Genomic DNA, 17,374 nt, shown 5'->3' with positions numbered 1-17,374 from the left:
GGGGGGGGGGGTGGAGTTGAGACGATGCTAGTTGGCTTGGCTGGGATTCATGCCTAAAAAGGGCAAGTCTTCTGTGATACTTCTATGTAGATCTGAAGTGTGATTTACTTAACTGATAATGCCGAGAAGCCGGTGTTTGGAGGATATACAGTGAGAGAAAAAAGTATTTGATCCCCTGTTGATTTTGTACGTTTGCCCACTGACAAAGACATGATCAGTCTATAATTTTAATGGTAGGTTTATTTGAACAGTGAGAGACAGAATAACAACAAAAAAATGCATGTCAAAAATGTTATAAATTGATTAAAATAAGTATTTGACCCATCTGCAAAACATGACTTAGTACTTGGTGGCAAAACCCTTGTTGGCAATCACAGAGGTCAGACATTTCTTGTAGTTGTCCACCAGGTTTGCACACATCTCAGGAGGGATTTTGTCCCACTGCTCTTTGCAGATCTTCTCCAAGTCATTAAGGTTTCGAGGCTGGCAACTCGAACCTTCAGCTCCCTCCACAGATTTTCTATGGGATTAAGGTCTGGAGACTGGCTAGGCCACTCCATGACCTTAATGTGCCTCTTCTTGAGCCACTCCTTTGTTGCATTGGCTGTGTGTTTTGGGACATTGTCATGCTGGAATACCCATCCACGACCCATTTTCAATGCCCTGGCTGAGGGAAGGAGGTTCTCACTCAAGATTTGACAGTACATGGCCCCGTCCATCGTCCCATTGATGCGGTGAAGTTGTCCTGTCCCCTTAGCAGAAAAACACCCCCAAAGCATAATGTTTCCAACTCCATGTTTGACGGTGGGGATGGTGTTCTTGGGGTCATAGGCAACATTCCTCCTCCTCCAAACATGGCGATTTGAGTTGATGCCAAATAGCTTGATTTTGGTCTCATCTGACCACAACACTTTCACCCAGTTCTCCTCTGAATCATCAGATGTTCATTGGCAAACTTCAGACGGTGTATGTGCTTTCTTGAGCAGGGGGACCTTGCGGGTGCTGCAGGATTTCAGTCCTTCACGGCGTAGTGTGTTACCAATTGTTTTCTTGGTGACTATGGTCCCAGCTGCCTTGAGAGACAGACAGCAAGGTTTATACCAATCTCCGCTGTTGAAAACGAGATATCAGTCAAGTTTATAAATGGCTTGTCTGGGCTGATGAGACAGTGGTTTGCGCAGTCAGATGGAACAGAGTAAATAGGCATTTTAACGTCAAAGATTTTGCCGGTGATAACTTGGAATGCGGTTTTAACCAATCAGCATTCAGGATTAGACCCACCCGTTGTATAAATACAATTAACATATGGACTGTATGTACTGTACATAATTGTGTACTTGTGTTCCATACAAAATGTTTCTTAATTTACATACAACAGCAATGAGACAAGTATTTACATTTTAGTCATTTAGCAGACGCTCTTATCCAGAGCATATATTTTATTTTATTTTTTCATACTGGCCCCCTGTGGGAATTGAACCCACAACCCTGGCGTTGCAAACGCCATGCTCTACCAACTGAGCTACATCCCTGCCGGCCAAGTATCTCCCATTACCATCACAACTTCTTGGAAAGATAGTGCAAGCCTGAAGTCAATATACACTACATTCAATTGGGCACAACTAGAAATGCTTTATTACAGAGAGAGCATAATTGCATGTCGGTGATGGATGTTAATTGTACTTGAAATGCAATCATTTGATCTCTTCTCCAAATGTAGCCCCCGGATTACTTAAAGAGGCTAAGTGCAGAGAAGCCTGTCTTGATAGATATTCAGGGTTGCTGGAATACAGGGCTGCTGTCACTGTGTTGTTCAAGATTGGTAAATGACAAACTTTTGACAAACCAAAAATGAATGGCAATCATGGAGTTCTGTCAATATTTTGGAAAAAGCCCAAGGTGTCATGATTTAAACAGAAATGCAAAGTTGCATAAGAAGAATTTGTGATGCAACTGGCCTGAAATGGCTTTTTATCACCAAACTTCAGCCACTATACCCAAATTAAGTCTAACCAGAATGAATTACCTCCCTTGACAAAAAGGTGGTGTACAAAAAGCAAATGGAATTTCAAATAATGTAAATTGTGTGTTGTTTGATTGTGTGCGTGCACGCACACGCATGTTTGAGCCCGTCTGCGTGTGTCCGTGTCTGTGTCCCTGCAGACCCCTCCTCTGACCTTCTTTTAATCACTCCCCATGCTTCTAAAAATACCCCTCTCACGCCAACCCCTGTTCTCTCTCCTCCTGCTGCTGGGTTGGCTAATGAGAAACCTGCCATTCTGTCATTTACCGTGCAGACAAACACACACGTACACACACACGCACTGTCTCTCCACCCACACACACAGAACCACCACTTCCTCACCCACACACACAGCTCTCCACACGTTCCTCACCCACCTCCCCAGGAGGTGGAACCTTGCCCACCACGTGTCATCCATCATCTCCTGGCTGCCTGATGGGCGATGCCACTCAATCTGTCTCCCCTAGCCACGACAGCCCCAGCCCGGCCCAGCCTCCCTCTCTCCTCAGCGGGCAGAAAAAACACGGGTAAAAGAGGAGGAAGACTGGCAGAATGAGGATTGATGGAACACCCTGACAGTGTCCTAAATGGCACCCTCTTCCTTATATAGTGCACTACTTTTGAGCAGAGCCTATAGGGCAGAGCCTATAGGGCTCTGCCCAAAAGTAGTGCACTATATAGGGAAAAGGGACATACACCCTTACTGACTGGGGTCTGGCAGAGCCCCACCAGGGAACAGTGTTCTTGGGAACAGATGAAAAGGGGTGTCACTTCACAATCTGAGGCCTTGGTAAGACTGGAGGCAGCACTGCGGTGAACTGAGCTTCTGCACAGAGAGAATGTTAGGTGAAATTCACAGACTCTGCATGAGAGAGAGGGGACTGAGAAGAGAGAGAGGAGCTGAAACACTGTACTGGTGGACCTGCACTAGAATGCGTGTTTAACAAGGGGTTTATCCATCCTTATTGTGCCTTCCATCCTTCTATTAACTTTCCATCAATCTTTTCATCTTTCTATCCATCCACCCAGCCATCCATCCATCCATCCTCAACTTGGGCCCTAAAACAACAGCTGTGTAACAGCTCTGAAGGGAGATAGGTCCTGGTGCATTAGTTTTTTCTCTGCAGCCAGTAAATTGTGTAAGCCCATATCCTTGCCAGTTCTACTGATAGAACTTTGGACAACCTTGGATGTCTCTATTGAAGATCTACGCACAGATGCGGATTGTCATTTACCATTGCCTTGACTTGAGAAAAAGTGATGCAATGTAAGATTACAAGCTCTGTATAGCTCTGTACAGGAAACCACACCGAGCTCTTAACACCCCAGAACATTATCAGAGAACCATCTCTTATTGACGACATTTGGCTGTAGTTTGGGATTCCAGTGTGTCTGAAAACAGAGCACACTCCCACATCAGAGATGCCAAAACAGCATCCACTAGCTACCACATCAAGCAGCTAGCAGAGAGAAAACATTAATATTTCAGCGCCAAATGATTAAAGTCACCTAGTCCTTTTCATCATTGTTAAAGTAAGTAAACACGTTCAAAGTTTACCTCCTCTCCCCTGGAGTGGGAAGGAAAGAAAAACAACGGAACAAGGCAAAATGGAAACTGGGTGTGAATGCTAATAGCTGATGAGCCTTACAAAGTAAAGAAGCTGGTGATTGAATGGAGAAGATTGCAGGCATTTGGTTAATCACTGCATTAATCATTCTCTTCTGTGGAAATCACTCGTTCTTCCTGACAAAGGTATACTCTGCTATCTCTTCTACGAGCAGCAGGGCATTCTCTCCTGTACAGCACAGCTCCTGAAGACTCTTCACTGAGTGTTAGAACTGAAAGCCTGAGTGTGTGCTGAAGTGGCTTGTGTGTGTGTGTGTGTGTGTGTGTGTGTGTGTGTGTGTGTGTGTGTGTGTGCATGCGTGCGTGCGTGTGTGTGCGTGTGTGTGGGCGTGGGATCAGCCTGAATCTTGACTGAAAGGAGACACAGCGGGGGTCCTGGGTACCTAAGGGGGGAGGGAGGGCAATGACTTGGTGCTTGCTGTGCCTTTAACAGACACTGTCTGCATTTAGTCACCGCATTTAACACTCACAAAAGAGACAGCAAAGGTGCAGGAGATAAAGTGCCACAACTTTTACAGCACCGTGTGAAATACCTGCACCAGTGCCCCCCCCCCTCTCTATCTCTCTCTCTCTCTCTCTCTCTCTCTCGCATACTCAACCCCTCTCTCTCTCTCTCTCTCTCTCTCTCATACTCAACCACAGCCATATTGTTTGGAAAAGGGAAGAAAGATTACATTTACATTTTAGTCATTTAGCTGACGCTCTTATCCAGAGCAACTTACAGTTAGTGAATACATATTTTTTTTATACTGGCCCCCCGTGGGAATTGAACCCACAACCCTGGCGTTGCAAACGCCATGCTCTATCAACTGAGCTACATCCCTGCCGGCCATTCCCTCCCCTACCCTGGGCCAATTGTGCGCCGCCCATGAGTCTCCCGGTCGCGGCCGGCTGCGACAGAGCCTGGATTCGAACCAGGATCTCTAGTGGCACAGTTAGCACTGCGATGCAGTGCCTTAGACCACTGCGCCACTCAGGAGTCTAAGATCACACAGATCTCCTCTAAGCCACTCTAGCTTTAATCAGAGACTCAGCAAGGTAGTCTGTGTGAGACACTGCTCTTATAAGTGCATTCCCTGTGTCCTGGAACCTAGGCTATGGACAGCCTACAAAATGGATACTAAGCATGAGTGTGGAGTCTGGAATCATCGTTTAAAAAAAAATCACAAGTGGATGTGAGGGACGCATTTACACTTGAAAGCTAAAAAACGTTTTCTTGTCACATATCAAAAGGACACTTAACACATTCATGTTCTTAAAGGGGCTATTCACCTTGTGCTTTTACTATGCCAAATAATATAATAATAATTGCACATATAGGTGAACCCAGGAATCAAACCCACATTCCTGGTGGTGCAAGCACCATGCTCTACCAACTGAGCCATACAGGACCACAAACATGATGGGTGAGCCATGTCTTCTTACCCTAGCCTGTCGGTGAGTGCTCATTTGCCGTAGTCATACGAGGGAATAAAACAGCCCAGACATGGAAAACAGAATCAATCATCAAAGGCCAAAGCAGCCACCTGGCTATTCCTGTACACAGTGGCTCACCATCCCGTCACGTCTACACATAGACTTCCACTCAGTAGCGCTGAACACCAAGGCAATTTTTTGTGCTTGCTGACAAAATGCTTTATTATTTCTATTATTATTTGTGAGATACAACCTCTAAATCAAACATAATGTTCCGTGTGCCGTCCTCAATCAAAATGAAATAAAAAGTAAACGATTTCCTTGCACAAGCGTATCACGACGTGTCATATAAATTACATAAAGGCATCAATTATCTGGAGATATCCACGCCACACTGAACCAGGGACTCGTGAAGAGACAGAGACAGAGATCAAGACAAGCTGTGGTTTCATCATAGTGTGTGTGTGTGTGTGCTCCTGTGTTATGGATGTGCGTTTATACTCTCTTTCCATCAATGACCACACATTCTCAGACAGAGCTACTGCAGGATCAGGCCTTCAGGGTGTTACTTGTCCTTACGCTAAACGTCCAACTGCCCAACAGCCACTTGAAGTCAGGCAGCAGCAGTGTGGGATTGCAGAAAAAAACTGCCAGAATGTCTCTTTAAAAAAATACCTTGAATTTTGTCTCATGGCTAATCAAGTGAGAGTGCTCACCTGTCATCTCTTGACAGCTACAACAAGACAGGCTGCTGCGTCATTTTATTTCTCAAACGGCCAAACGACTGCATCTCGCCCACCAGCACCCCTGCTATAAAGGCCAAAAGGCCACAGTAGAAAGAAGAAGAATAACTCCAAATAACACACCTGGCCAACAGAGCTGTCTGAGTAACTACATCATGACCTAGACACCTTAGGGATCAGAGAGGAGCAAGAGGCCTTAACACTCCAAGCAACCCACATGAAGAAATACTATAGTATACTATGGTATAAATACTGTAGTATTCACTGTAGTGTTTTTGAGGACTTTACTGTACTATTCACTGACTAAAGTCCGGAATAAAACGACAGTAAATACTGTAGTATACTGTAGTATTTAGAGTTAACTATAGTATAAATACTGTAGTAAAATAAAGCTGTAGCACATACTATAGTAATTCATGTAGTGTTTTTGCAGATTGTAGTACACAGTATTATTTACTGTAGTGTATTTGCGGACTATAATATACTGTAGTATTTACTGTAGTGTTTTTATGGGCATTACTGTAGTATTTACTATAGTGTTTCTGTTTTATTATCTTTGACATAGAAGTGGAGGCTTTCTCCTTCAGGAAACCTACTGGAGAAATTCTAAAAGAGCAAATTTTCCATAACCTGTAGGTAGGTAGGACTGGGGTCTGAAATGGATAGTTCAGCGCTTCTGCTTCTTTTTATAACTTGTAGGAACACAATATGGTATATACTTGGCATGTAAGTTTGTCATGTATGGGTGGCACAAATTGCAATATGGCGGAAGGGGAATGGGCAGGGTATATGCAAAGTAAATACTGTCGTTTTTACTATAGTTTAAAAAATGTAGTGTTTTTGAGGACTGTAGTGTTTTGCGGACAATATTGTAGTATTTACTAGTTTTTTTTGTGTGGATAATACTGTATTATTGAGGGATACTACAGTATGTAGTATAGTATTCTACAGCATACTACAGTAAGTACTGTAGTATTCTATAGTAATCATGTTGTATTTTCTCATGTGGGAAGTTGAAGTGAAAATCACTTGTCAACCCAGGGCAATGCCAGTGGTGCATCATTCAACATTCGTCATCAACGAACTAGTCCAAGTCTCCCCTCCAACCAAAAGATAGACAAAATGTCTGTATGTCTGTCTTTCTGGAGGCTGGACAGAACAGTTGTAAGAACACCAGACTCCGTTCAGATAGACAGACAGTGTTATTTTGCTGCATGGAACAGCGTGTCTGGTTTACAGAGCAGTACAGCTAATTCAAATATTCACAAACATTTCCCTGTAGACGGAGAGTAGCACTGGGAGTCGGTGTACGACAAGGTATTAAAGATTAAAGCAGGTAGCTGCCACCGGCGCCCAGTTTGACTGACATTCCAAAGAGAATGCATCCACCAAGTCAAAGAGAGGTGCCACGGTTACGCCTTCCTCTCTCATTGCCTACTAAAATTAAGACTTCTAAAAATACAGCATGACTGGGCTGAGGCTCGTAGAACTGACACATCCATATGCATGAGAGCGGTGTTCCTTCTCCACTCTGTCAGTTAGTTGTGGCCGGGCCGTCTGCTCTGCTGTGCTCTGTGGTGCTGAGCCTGAGTCCCAAGACATCTCCGGGACACCTGACAGACTGAGCTATTAGGAGGCATGTGTAATGTCTAATGATCGGCAATGCCCCCAAACCGTATGTTGACCAGGGGGGAATTCCAGAGGGGAAATATCAGTATGATCACAATCGTCTTGAAGAACGATCTGGCCTAAATGGCCATGTACTCCTATAACCTACAGCCAGAAGAGGACTGGACACCCCTCGGAGCCTGGCTCCTCTCTAGGTTTCTTCTTAGGTTCCTGCCATTGTAGGTAGTTTTTCCTAGCTACTGTGCTTCTGCATCTGCATTACTTGCTCTTCTGGGTTTTAGGCTGGGTATCTGTGTAGCACTTTGTGACAACTGCTGTTGTAAAAAGGGCTTTATAAAATACATTTGATTGATTAATTAATTGATTGACAATGTCTCATGGAGCTCAACACTATTTGTCTGAAAAGTATTGTATGTATAGGCTAGTTGGTGTAAGGCTATGTGTGGGGGTGTTTCTGTTTGTGTGCACAGAGCAGGTAAAGAACATGTGTGTACTGTATGTGTGCTCACACGTGTGTGTGCAAATGTGTGCTCACACATACCTGCATTTGTGTGTGTTCAAGTGCACCCACAAGTACAGTTGAAGTCGGAAGTTTAACTCGTTCATTAAAACTCGTTTTTCAACCACTCCACAAATGTCTTGTTAACAAACTATAGTTTTGGCAGGTCGGTTAGGACATCTGCTTTGTGCATGACACAAGTAATTTTTCCAACAATTGTTTACAGACAGATTATTTCACGTATAATTCACTGTATCACAATTCCAGTGGGTCAGAAGTTTATATACACTAAGTCGACTGTGCCTTTAAACAGCTTGGAAAATTCCAGAAAATGATGTCATGGCTTTAGAAGCTTCTGATAGGCTAATTGACATCATTTGAGTCAATTGGAGGTGTACCTGTGGATGTATTTCAAGGCCTACTTTCAAACTCAGTGCCTCTTTGCTTGACATCATGGGAAAATCTAAAGAAATCAGCCAAGGCCTCAGAAAAGAAATTGTAGACCTCCACAAGTTTGGTTCATCCTTGGGAGCAATTTCCAAATGCCTGAAGGTACCACGTTCATCTGTACAAACAATAGTATGCAAGTATAAACACCATGGGACCACACAGCCGTCATACCGCTCAGGAAGGAGACGCGTTCTGTCTCCTAGAGATGAACGTACTTTGGTGCGAATAGTGCAAATCAATCCCAGAACAACAGCAAAGGACCTTGTGAAGATGCTGGAGGAAACAGGTACAGAAGTATCTATATCCACAGTAAAACGAGTCCTATATCGACATAACCTGAAAGGCCGCTCAGCAAGGAAGAAGCCACTGCTCTAAAACCACCATAAAAAAGCCAGACTACGGTTTGGAACTGCACATGGGGACAAAGATTGTACTTTTTGGAGAAATGTCCTCTGGTCTGGTTAAACAAAAATATATAATTGTTTGGCCATAATGACCATCGTTATGTTTGGAGGAAAAAAGGGGGATGCTTGCAAGCCGAAGAACACCATCCCAACCGTGAAGCACGGGGGTGGCAGCATCATGCTGTGGGGGTGCTTTGCTGCAGGAGGGACTGGTGCACTTCACAAAATAGATGGCATCATGAGGAAGGAAAATGATGTGGATATATTGAAGCAACATCTCAAGACATCAGTCAGGAAGTTAAAGCTTGGTCGCAAAAGGGTCTTCCAAATGGACAATGACCACAAGCAAAGTTGTGGCAAAATGGCTTAAGGACAACAAAGTCAAGGTATTGGAGTGGTCATCACAAAGCCCTGACCTCAATCCTATAGAAAGTTTGTGGGCAGGACTGAAAAAGCGTGTGCCAGCAAGGAGGCCTACAAACCTGATTCAGTTACACCAGCTCTGTCAGGAGGAATGGGCCAAAATTCACCCAACTTATTGTGGGAAGCTTGTGGAAGGCTACCCAAAACGTTTGACCCAAGTTAAACAATTTAAAGGCAATGCTACCTAATACTAACTGAGTGTATGTAAACTTCTGACCCACTGGGAAAAAGCTGAAATAAATAATTCTCTGTACTATTATTCTGACATTTCACATTCATAAAATAAAGTGGTGATCCTAACTGACCTAAAACAGGGAATTTTTTACTAGGATTAAATGTCAGGAATTGTGAAAAACTGAGTTTAAATGTATTTGGCTAAAGTGTATGTAAACTTCCGACTTCAACTGTATGTACAGTGGCTTGCGAAAGTATTCACCACCCTTGGCATTTTTCCTATTTTGTTGCCTTACAACCTGAAATTAAATGGATTTTGGGGGGGTTTGTATAATTTTACACAACATGCCTACCACTTTGAAGATGCAAAATATTTTTTGGGGGTGAAACAAACAATAAATAAGACAAAAAAACAGAAAACTTGAGTGTGCATAATTATTCACCCCCCCAAAGTCAATACTTTGTAGAGCCACCTTTTGCAGCAATTACAGCTGCAAGTCTCTTGGGGTATGTCTCTATAAGCTTGGCACATCTAGCCACTGGGATTTTTGCCCATCATTCAAGGCAAAACTGCTCCAGCTCCTTCAAGTTGGATAGGTTCCAGCAATCTTTAGGTCATACTACAGATTCTCAATTGGATTGAGGTCTGGGCTTTGACTACGCCATTCCAAGACATTTAAATGTTTCCCCTTAAACCACTCGAGTGTTGCTTTAGCAGTATGCTTAGGGTCATTGTCCTGCTGGAAGGTGAACCTCCGTCCCAGTCTCAAATCTATGGAAGACTGAAACAGGTTTCCCTCAAGAATATCCCTGCATTTAGCGCCATCCATCATTCCTTCAATTCTTACCAGTTTCCCAGTCCCTGCCGATGAAAAACATCCCCACAGCATGAGGCTGCCACCACCATGCTTCACTGTGGGGATGGTGTTCTCTGGGTGATGAGAGATGTTGGGTTTGCGTCAGACATAGCGTTTTCCTTGATGGCCAAAAAGCTCCATTTTATTCTCATCTGACCAGAGTACCTTCTTCCATATGTTTGGGGAGTCTCCCATATGCCTTTTGGCGAACACCAAACATGTTTGCTTATTTTTTTCTTTAAGCAATGGCTTTTTTCTGGCCACTCTTCCGTAAAGCCCAGCTCTGTGGAGTGGACGACTTAAAGTGGTCCTATGGACAGATACTCCAATATCCGCTGTGGAGCTTTGCAGCTCCTTCAGGGTTATCTTTGGTCTCTTTGTTGCCTCTCTGACTAATGCCCTCCTTGCCTGGTCCGTGAGTTTTGGTGGGCGGCCCTCTCTTGGCAGGTTTGTTGTGGTGCCATATTCTTTTCATTTTTTAATAATGGATTTAATGGTGCTCCGTGGGATGTTCAACGTTTCTGATATTTTTTTATAACCCAACCCTGATCTGTACTTCTCCACAACTTTGTCCCTGACCTGTTTGGAGAGGTCCTTGGTCTTCATGGTGCCGCTTGCTTGGTGGTGTCCCTTGCTTAGTGATGTTGCAGACTCTGGGGCCTTTCAGAACAGGTGTATACATACTGAGATCATGTGACAGATCATGTGACACTTAGATTGCACACAGGTGGACTTTATTTAACTAATTATGTGACTTCTGAAGGTAATTGGTTGCACCAGATCTTATTTAGGGGCTTCATAGCAAAGGGGGTGAATACTTTTGCACACACCATTTATTTTTTTGATTTTCTTTTTCACTTCACCAATTTGGACTATTTTGTGTATGTCCATTACATGAATGTTACATTACAGGTTGTAATGCAACAAAATACTATTGCAAGGCACTGTATGCGTGGTTATATCTAGGCCTAAATACTGCCACGTACCTGTTGGATGAAGGCCTCTGCTCCTCGGGGGCTGAGCAGTAGGATGGCCCGTCTCAGCGTGTCCCTGTAGCGGTTGAGCTCCTCTGTCCTCATGGTGTTGAAGAGGTTCGAGAAGACCTTACTGATGTTCCTGTCCAGTCTCTGTAAAGACACGTCCAGCCCCTGTCGAGATGTCTGGTCCAGGAAACTCTGTAGGCCACGGATATCTGAGGAGAGGAGGAGGATGAGTGGGGTTAGACTGACTGGACTCGGAAAACCCACTGACTATGAACTCGGAAACACCTCTAACCTCCTGCAGAGTACATCAAACATACCGCCTAATTATGGCCCACAGCATCCATTGCAATTTTTACTCAGATTCCATCTCTCAATAGCATAATTTGACTAAATGTAAATGTAATATTTCCACTGTGATCGCTAGCCTATGGTGGTTCTAGTGTTAACTAGCATAATGCAAACCCATGACTAGAACACAAAAATAATTAATTCTCTACACGCTGACAAGGACTGTAATTTAGATAAACGCACACACAACAAACACGTTGCTTTGAGATTCTACCACAAAGACCAGGGAGGGAAATTATGTGGGAAGTCGCAGAGTGGTAGGCACAGCTTGTCCCATGAATTAATCGTAAAATTGAGGATTAGCTGATAACTGCAAAAACATATATAGTGAACCTTAAACTATTTATTGAGCAACACTTTGATATGCTCGAACAACAATCATACACATCGAAGCGAACAAGATCCGTCCTCTCCTCGAGCGAAACGGAAGCCTCCAACTAAACATCTGAATATAACAATGGAAGAGGAGGTTTTTACAACAATGTCAGCAGAAGATATAGCATTGCTGACAAGCATGGACGAATAGTTGAAAAAGCTGAATTTATTGCCTGGGTTAATGGAGGAGGTTGAGGCACTCAAATCAGGAATGGATTACAGCAATAAAATGATGGAAGAAATACGAGCTGAAAATAAGATATTGAAAACGACCGTGGACCGTACAAGCCCCTACGGAGAGGCTATGGTATGATAATAACACAATGAAAGCAGAATTACTTCCTCTGAAGTGCAGAAGTATGAAGAAGAATATTGTCATAATAGGAACAAAGGAGGATGAAAATGAAAACTATCTGGCAACTGAGGATAAAGTCAAGGTTTTCATGAAACGTAATCTCAAGATGAGGTGGATACAATTGATTTTCAAAGGGCTCATCGTTTCGGCGGAGGGAGGGAAGACCCGGTCCGATAGTAGCTAGGCTAACTCACTACAAAATGAAGATTGCCTTGCTACAACAGGGTAGGGAACTGAAGAACACGCCATTCTCTATTAATTAACAATTCCCCATGAAATAGTGAAGAGACGACGTGCCCTGTACCCCACTTTCAAAAGGCTCCGAGCAGAGAAGCATAATGTTCGTCTAGTTGTCGATAAGTTGTATGTAGACAACGATACACAACATTGCAACACACATTACAATCCTATATTTTTGTATTTGTTATTATTGTTTCATGCATGATGGACTCATCCTTTTTACTCATGCAATACGGAACCTTGGACTATATGGATGTAAAATGTGTCTTGGATTTATGGAAAGGAAAAAGCAGGTGAGTCTCACTTTTTTATTATTTTGAGGACTGTACAGATGTTAAAATGGTAAAACCAAGTTTGGGTTTTGAGTTTGATCTGATACAATCTAATTGTAGCGATTGCGGTACATTATAACTTCATTGCTGTTACACTGTGCCTGCCCTTCTAGCAGATGTGAATCGGAACGAATAGAATTGAACATAAAAAAATATTGACCGATCTAATGTGGGGCTAGGATACTATAATATATATATATAATATATAGTAGGCCTATATGATCCTATAACAATTGGTGTCACTATCTTTATACACCATTTAAACCATTCATATCATTTAAAAATACAAAGGACATATTATTGTTCTGATACTGTCACGACTTCCTCCAAAGCTGCCTCCTCTCCTTTTTCGGGCAGGCTTCGGCGTTCGTCGTCACCGGCCTTCTAGCCACTGCCGCTCCTCATCTCATCATTCCATTTGTTTTGTCTTGTTTATTACACACACCTGGTTCATATCCCCTCATCAGTACCTGTATAAGTGTTCCCTCTGCCCCCTTGTCTTTGTGTGTGATTGTTTATTGTGGAGGTTAGTTTAGCTCGGTGGAGCTCCATGTATTTAGTATCGCCGGGATGGTTCACCCGCGTGCCTTGTTGTTTACCAGTGCGCCTGATTACGCACTGGAGTGTTTGACTTATTGCTGCGTACAACTGTGCCTTAAGAATAAACACTTTTATTCTGTGATTTACCCTCCTGCGCCTAACTCCTTTCAAATCACTTGCCACAGATACACACCAGCAAATGTGTTAGGTGTTTGTCAACAGGGTATGTTGACTCTGCTAGCGTGCAGCTGGCAGGTTAAGCCTGCGTTAAAATGATTATTGCCAAAATTAGAGCCAATACGATAATTGGCTCACGGAAGCACTTCTCTAAGCGAGAAGTACAGTGGGGAGAACAAGTATTTGATACACTGCCGATTTTGCAGGTTTTCCTACTTACAAAGCCTGTAGAGGTCTGTAATTTTTATCATAGGTACACTTCAACTGTGAGAGACGGAATCTAAAACAAAAATCCAGAAAATCACATTGTATGATTTTTAAGTAATTAATTTGCATGTTATTGCATGACATAAGTATTTGATCACCTACCAACCAGTAAGAATTCCATCTCTCACAGACCTGTTAGTTTTTCTTTAAGAAGCCCTCCTGTTCTCCACTCATTACCTGTATTAACTGCACCTGTTTGAACTCGTTACCTGTATAAAAGACACCTGTCCACACACTCAATCAAACAGACTCCAACCTCTCCACAATGGCCAAGACCAGAGAGCTTTGTAAGGACATCAGGGATAAAATTGTAGACCTGCACAAGGCTGGGATGGGCTACAGGACAATAGGCAAGCAGCTTGGTGAGAAGGCAACAACTGTTGGCGCAATTATTAGAAAATGGAAGAAGTTCAAGATGACGGTCAATCACCCTCGGTCTGGGGCAGACGCTCTTATCCAGAGCGACTTACAGTTAGTGAGTGCATTCATTTTTTTTTATACTGGCCCCCCGCGGGAATCGAACCCACAACCCTGGCGTTGCAAACGCCATGCTCTACCAACTAAGCTAGACCCCTTGACTTATTCCACATTTTGTTGTGTTACAGCCTTTATTCAAAATTGATTAAATAGATGTATTTCTCACCCATCTACAGACAATACCCCATAATGACAAAGTGAAAACATGTTTTTAGAAATATTTGCAAATGTATTGAAAATGAAATACAGAAATATCTAATTCACATAAGTATTCACTCTCCCGAGTCTATACTTTGTAGAAGTTTGGCAGTGATTACAGCTGTGAGTCTTTTTGGGTAAGTCTCTAAAAGCTTTCCACACCCATTATTCTTTTCAAAGTTCTTCAAGCTCTGTCAAAATGGTTATTGATCATAACTAGACAAACATTTGTAGGTCTTGCCAGAGATTGTCAAGTAGATTTAAGTCAAAACTGTAACTTGGTCTCTCAGGAACATTTACTGTTTTCTTGGTAAGCAACTCCAGTGTAGATTTGACCTTGTGTTTTAGGTTAATGTCATGCTGAAAGGTGAATTCGTCTCCCAGTGTCTAGGATTTTGCCTGTGCTTAGGTACGCTTCATTTTTAGCCTGAAAATCTCTCCAGCCCTTAAAGATTACAAGCATACCCATAACACTATGCTTGAATATATGAAGAGTGGTACTCAGTAATGTGTTGTATTGGATTTGCCCCAAACGCAACACTTTGTATTCAGGACAAAAAGGTAATTACTTTGCCAATTCTTTGCAGTATTACTTTAGTGCCTTGTTGTAAACAGGATGCATGTTTTGGAATATTTTCATTCTGTACAGGCTTCCTTCTTTTCACTCTGTCAATTAGGTTAGTATTGTGGAGTAACTACAATGTTGTTGATCCATCCTCCATTTTCTGCTATCACAGCCATTAAACTCTGTAACTGTTTTAAAGTCACCATTGGCCTCCAGGTGCAATCCCTGAGTGGTTTCCTTCCTCTCCGGCAACTGAGTTAGGAAGGACGCCTGTATCTTTGTAGTGATACACCATCCAAACTGTAATTAATAACTTCACCATTACCCATCTACCCTTCTTTGCAAGGCATTGGAAAACCTCCCTGGTCTTTGTGGTTGAATCTGTGTTTGAAATTCACTGCTCGACTGAGGGACCTTACAGATAATCGTATTTGTGGGGTACAGATATGAGGTAGTCATTCAAAAAGCATGTTAAACACTATTATTGCACACAGAGTGAGTCCATGGAATTTATTATGTGACTTGTTAAACAAATGTTTCATCCTGAACTTATTTAGGCTTGCCATAACAAAGGGGTTGAATACTTATTGACTCAAGACATTTCAGCTTTTCATTTTTAAGTAATTTGCAAAGATTTCAAAAAACATAATTCCACTTTGACATTAAGGGTTATTGTGTTCAGGCTGTAACAAAACAAAATGTGTAAAAACTCAAAGGGTGTGAATACTTTCTTAAGGCGCTGTATACCGTGTGTGTTTGTGTACTGTCTATCCGGATGTGATGTAAGTCAAGTAACTATATTCCTGCTATGTACAGTAACTACTGTGAAGAAAAGAAAGAGAGAAGTGCCATGCAAAATGAGTCTAGAATGTACATGTAACAACTACAAAAAAAGAGGGAAAAATGGGCTAATAAAAACTTTTGCAGTGTTTTGGGTTTGACAACAACAGAGCAGCCTTGGCCCAGACAGTTTGAAATATTGTGAGACATTGTGCATTGTGCCCCACACTGTGGAGTAAATTGCCTGCCTGTCGATCTCCGCTGCTGGCAGTTCAGTAAGTGTTCAGCGGAAGGAGAGTGGTAGAGGAGGCCTGGGTAACTCAGTGCTTTCTTTATTGTGTTCTCAAGGCCTCTTACTCACAGTCCTGCTGTAGCTAGCACCAAGGCTCCCTGTTTACAAATAATCTTCCTTTGTCTGGGAGTCACAATTGACCACCGAATAGTATGGTTTCATTGCTACAATTACTTCTCATTTGCATCATGTTGAATGCTCTTCTTGGTGTAATAACGTATTCAGCTATCACTGAAGTGATACGTTTTAAATGTCTGGGAAAGAGAGTTGTGTGGTGACAGGTGGGTTAATTCGAACAGCTCTCATTCTCATTCTCCTTTCATTGCTGCCTATTAGGAGTGACAGGTAGCTTGTAGCAAGTTGTGTCTGGCTGTCTACTGTACTCCTATGCAGCTCCCTCTCTCCGGAGTTTAGTGGCAAAAACCCTGCTTAGTCTATGTTTCCATGGTGAAAAAGGAGATAGTAACATGTCTCACCAAGTACTCTCACCAATGACAGTTGTAGTCTCTACAAAACAACAACAAACATTTACTTCCTATTGATTCATTCTGAGGAGTACAGTGAGCAGTGCCTTGTGGGGGGTGTATTCCTCCTCAGAGAGAACCTGGCAATTATCTGTATTAATCAAGGTGCGTGCTAGCACCACTTCTTGGCTTGGGGAGATTACTATGAGTCATACATGGGGCGGCTAACTCCTGCAGGTAGCACTTGCCTTGCTGTGAAACCCATTACACTGTGCACTTTGCATATTTTCATTCCTGTTATTTCATACTGTATGGATATTGTGAGACTATAGGTATCCACTTATACTGAACAAAAATATAAACGCAACAATTTCAACGATTTTACTGAGTTACAGTTCATATATGGAAATTAGGCCCTAATAAATTCATTAGGCCCTAATCTATGGATTTCACATGACTGGTCTGCGGTTGTCTGGACCCAGACACTGCTCCTTATCATTCAAAGCCTAACTTCGGTGGGTTTGAGAAATCCTTGTTTATGAACATTCTAGATTTGCATTTTCCTCACTTTTCCTCACCTAATCCCTATAGATTACAGGCCAAATCTTTTGTCGGCTGCAGAGAGAGTGGCAGTGACGGGCTCTCCAAAGCTGCTTGGCTTCGCCTCATGGACTTCAGCAACAGCTGCTGTGGTCCCAGTGAAATGTAACTAAGACACTTAGGGAGGGCATCATAA

General features: G+C 42.7%; 1 protein-coding gene across 1 annotated transcript in view; it reads right to left on the bottom strand.

Moving 5' to 3' along the window:
* The window catches only part of LOC311100383 (glutamate receptor ionotropic, delta-1-like), a gene marked incomplete at its 5' end in the record, with an annotated part of 495,891 nt that overhangs the window by 181,207 nt on the left and 297,310 nt on the right, over nucleotides 1–17,374 (bottom strand). The window contains one exon of the mRNA XM_084141276.1: nucleotides 11,232–11,437. Coding sequence (XP_083997402.1) covers nucleotides 11,232–11,437 — 206 coding nt within the window. The remainder of the gene's footprint in view (nucleotides 1–11,231; nucleotides 11,438–17,374) is intronic.

Source organism: Coregonus lavaretus (assembly GCF_964263955.1).
Source record: "Coregonus lavaretus genome assembly, chromosome: 25".
Classification (NCBI taxonomy): Eukaryota; Metazoa; Chordata; class Actinopteri; order Salmoniformes; family Salmonidae; genus Coregonus; species Coregonus lavaretus.
The sequence above is the reverse complement of the archived record's forward strand: the minus strand, read 5'-3'. Positions and strand labels throughout refer to the sequence as shown.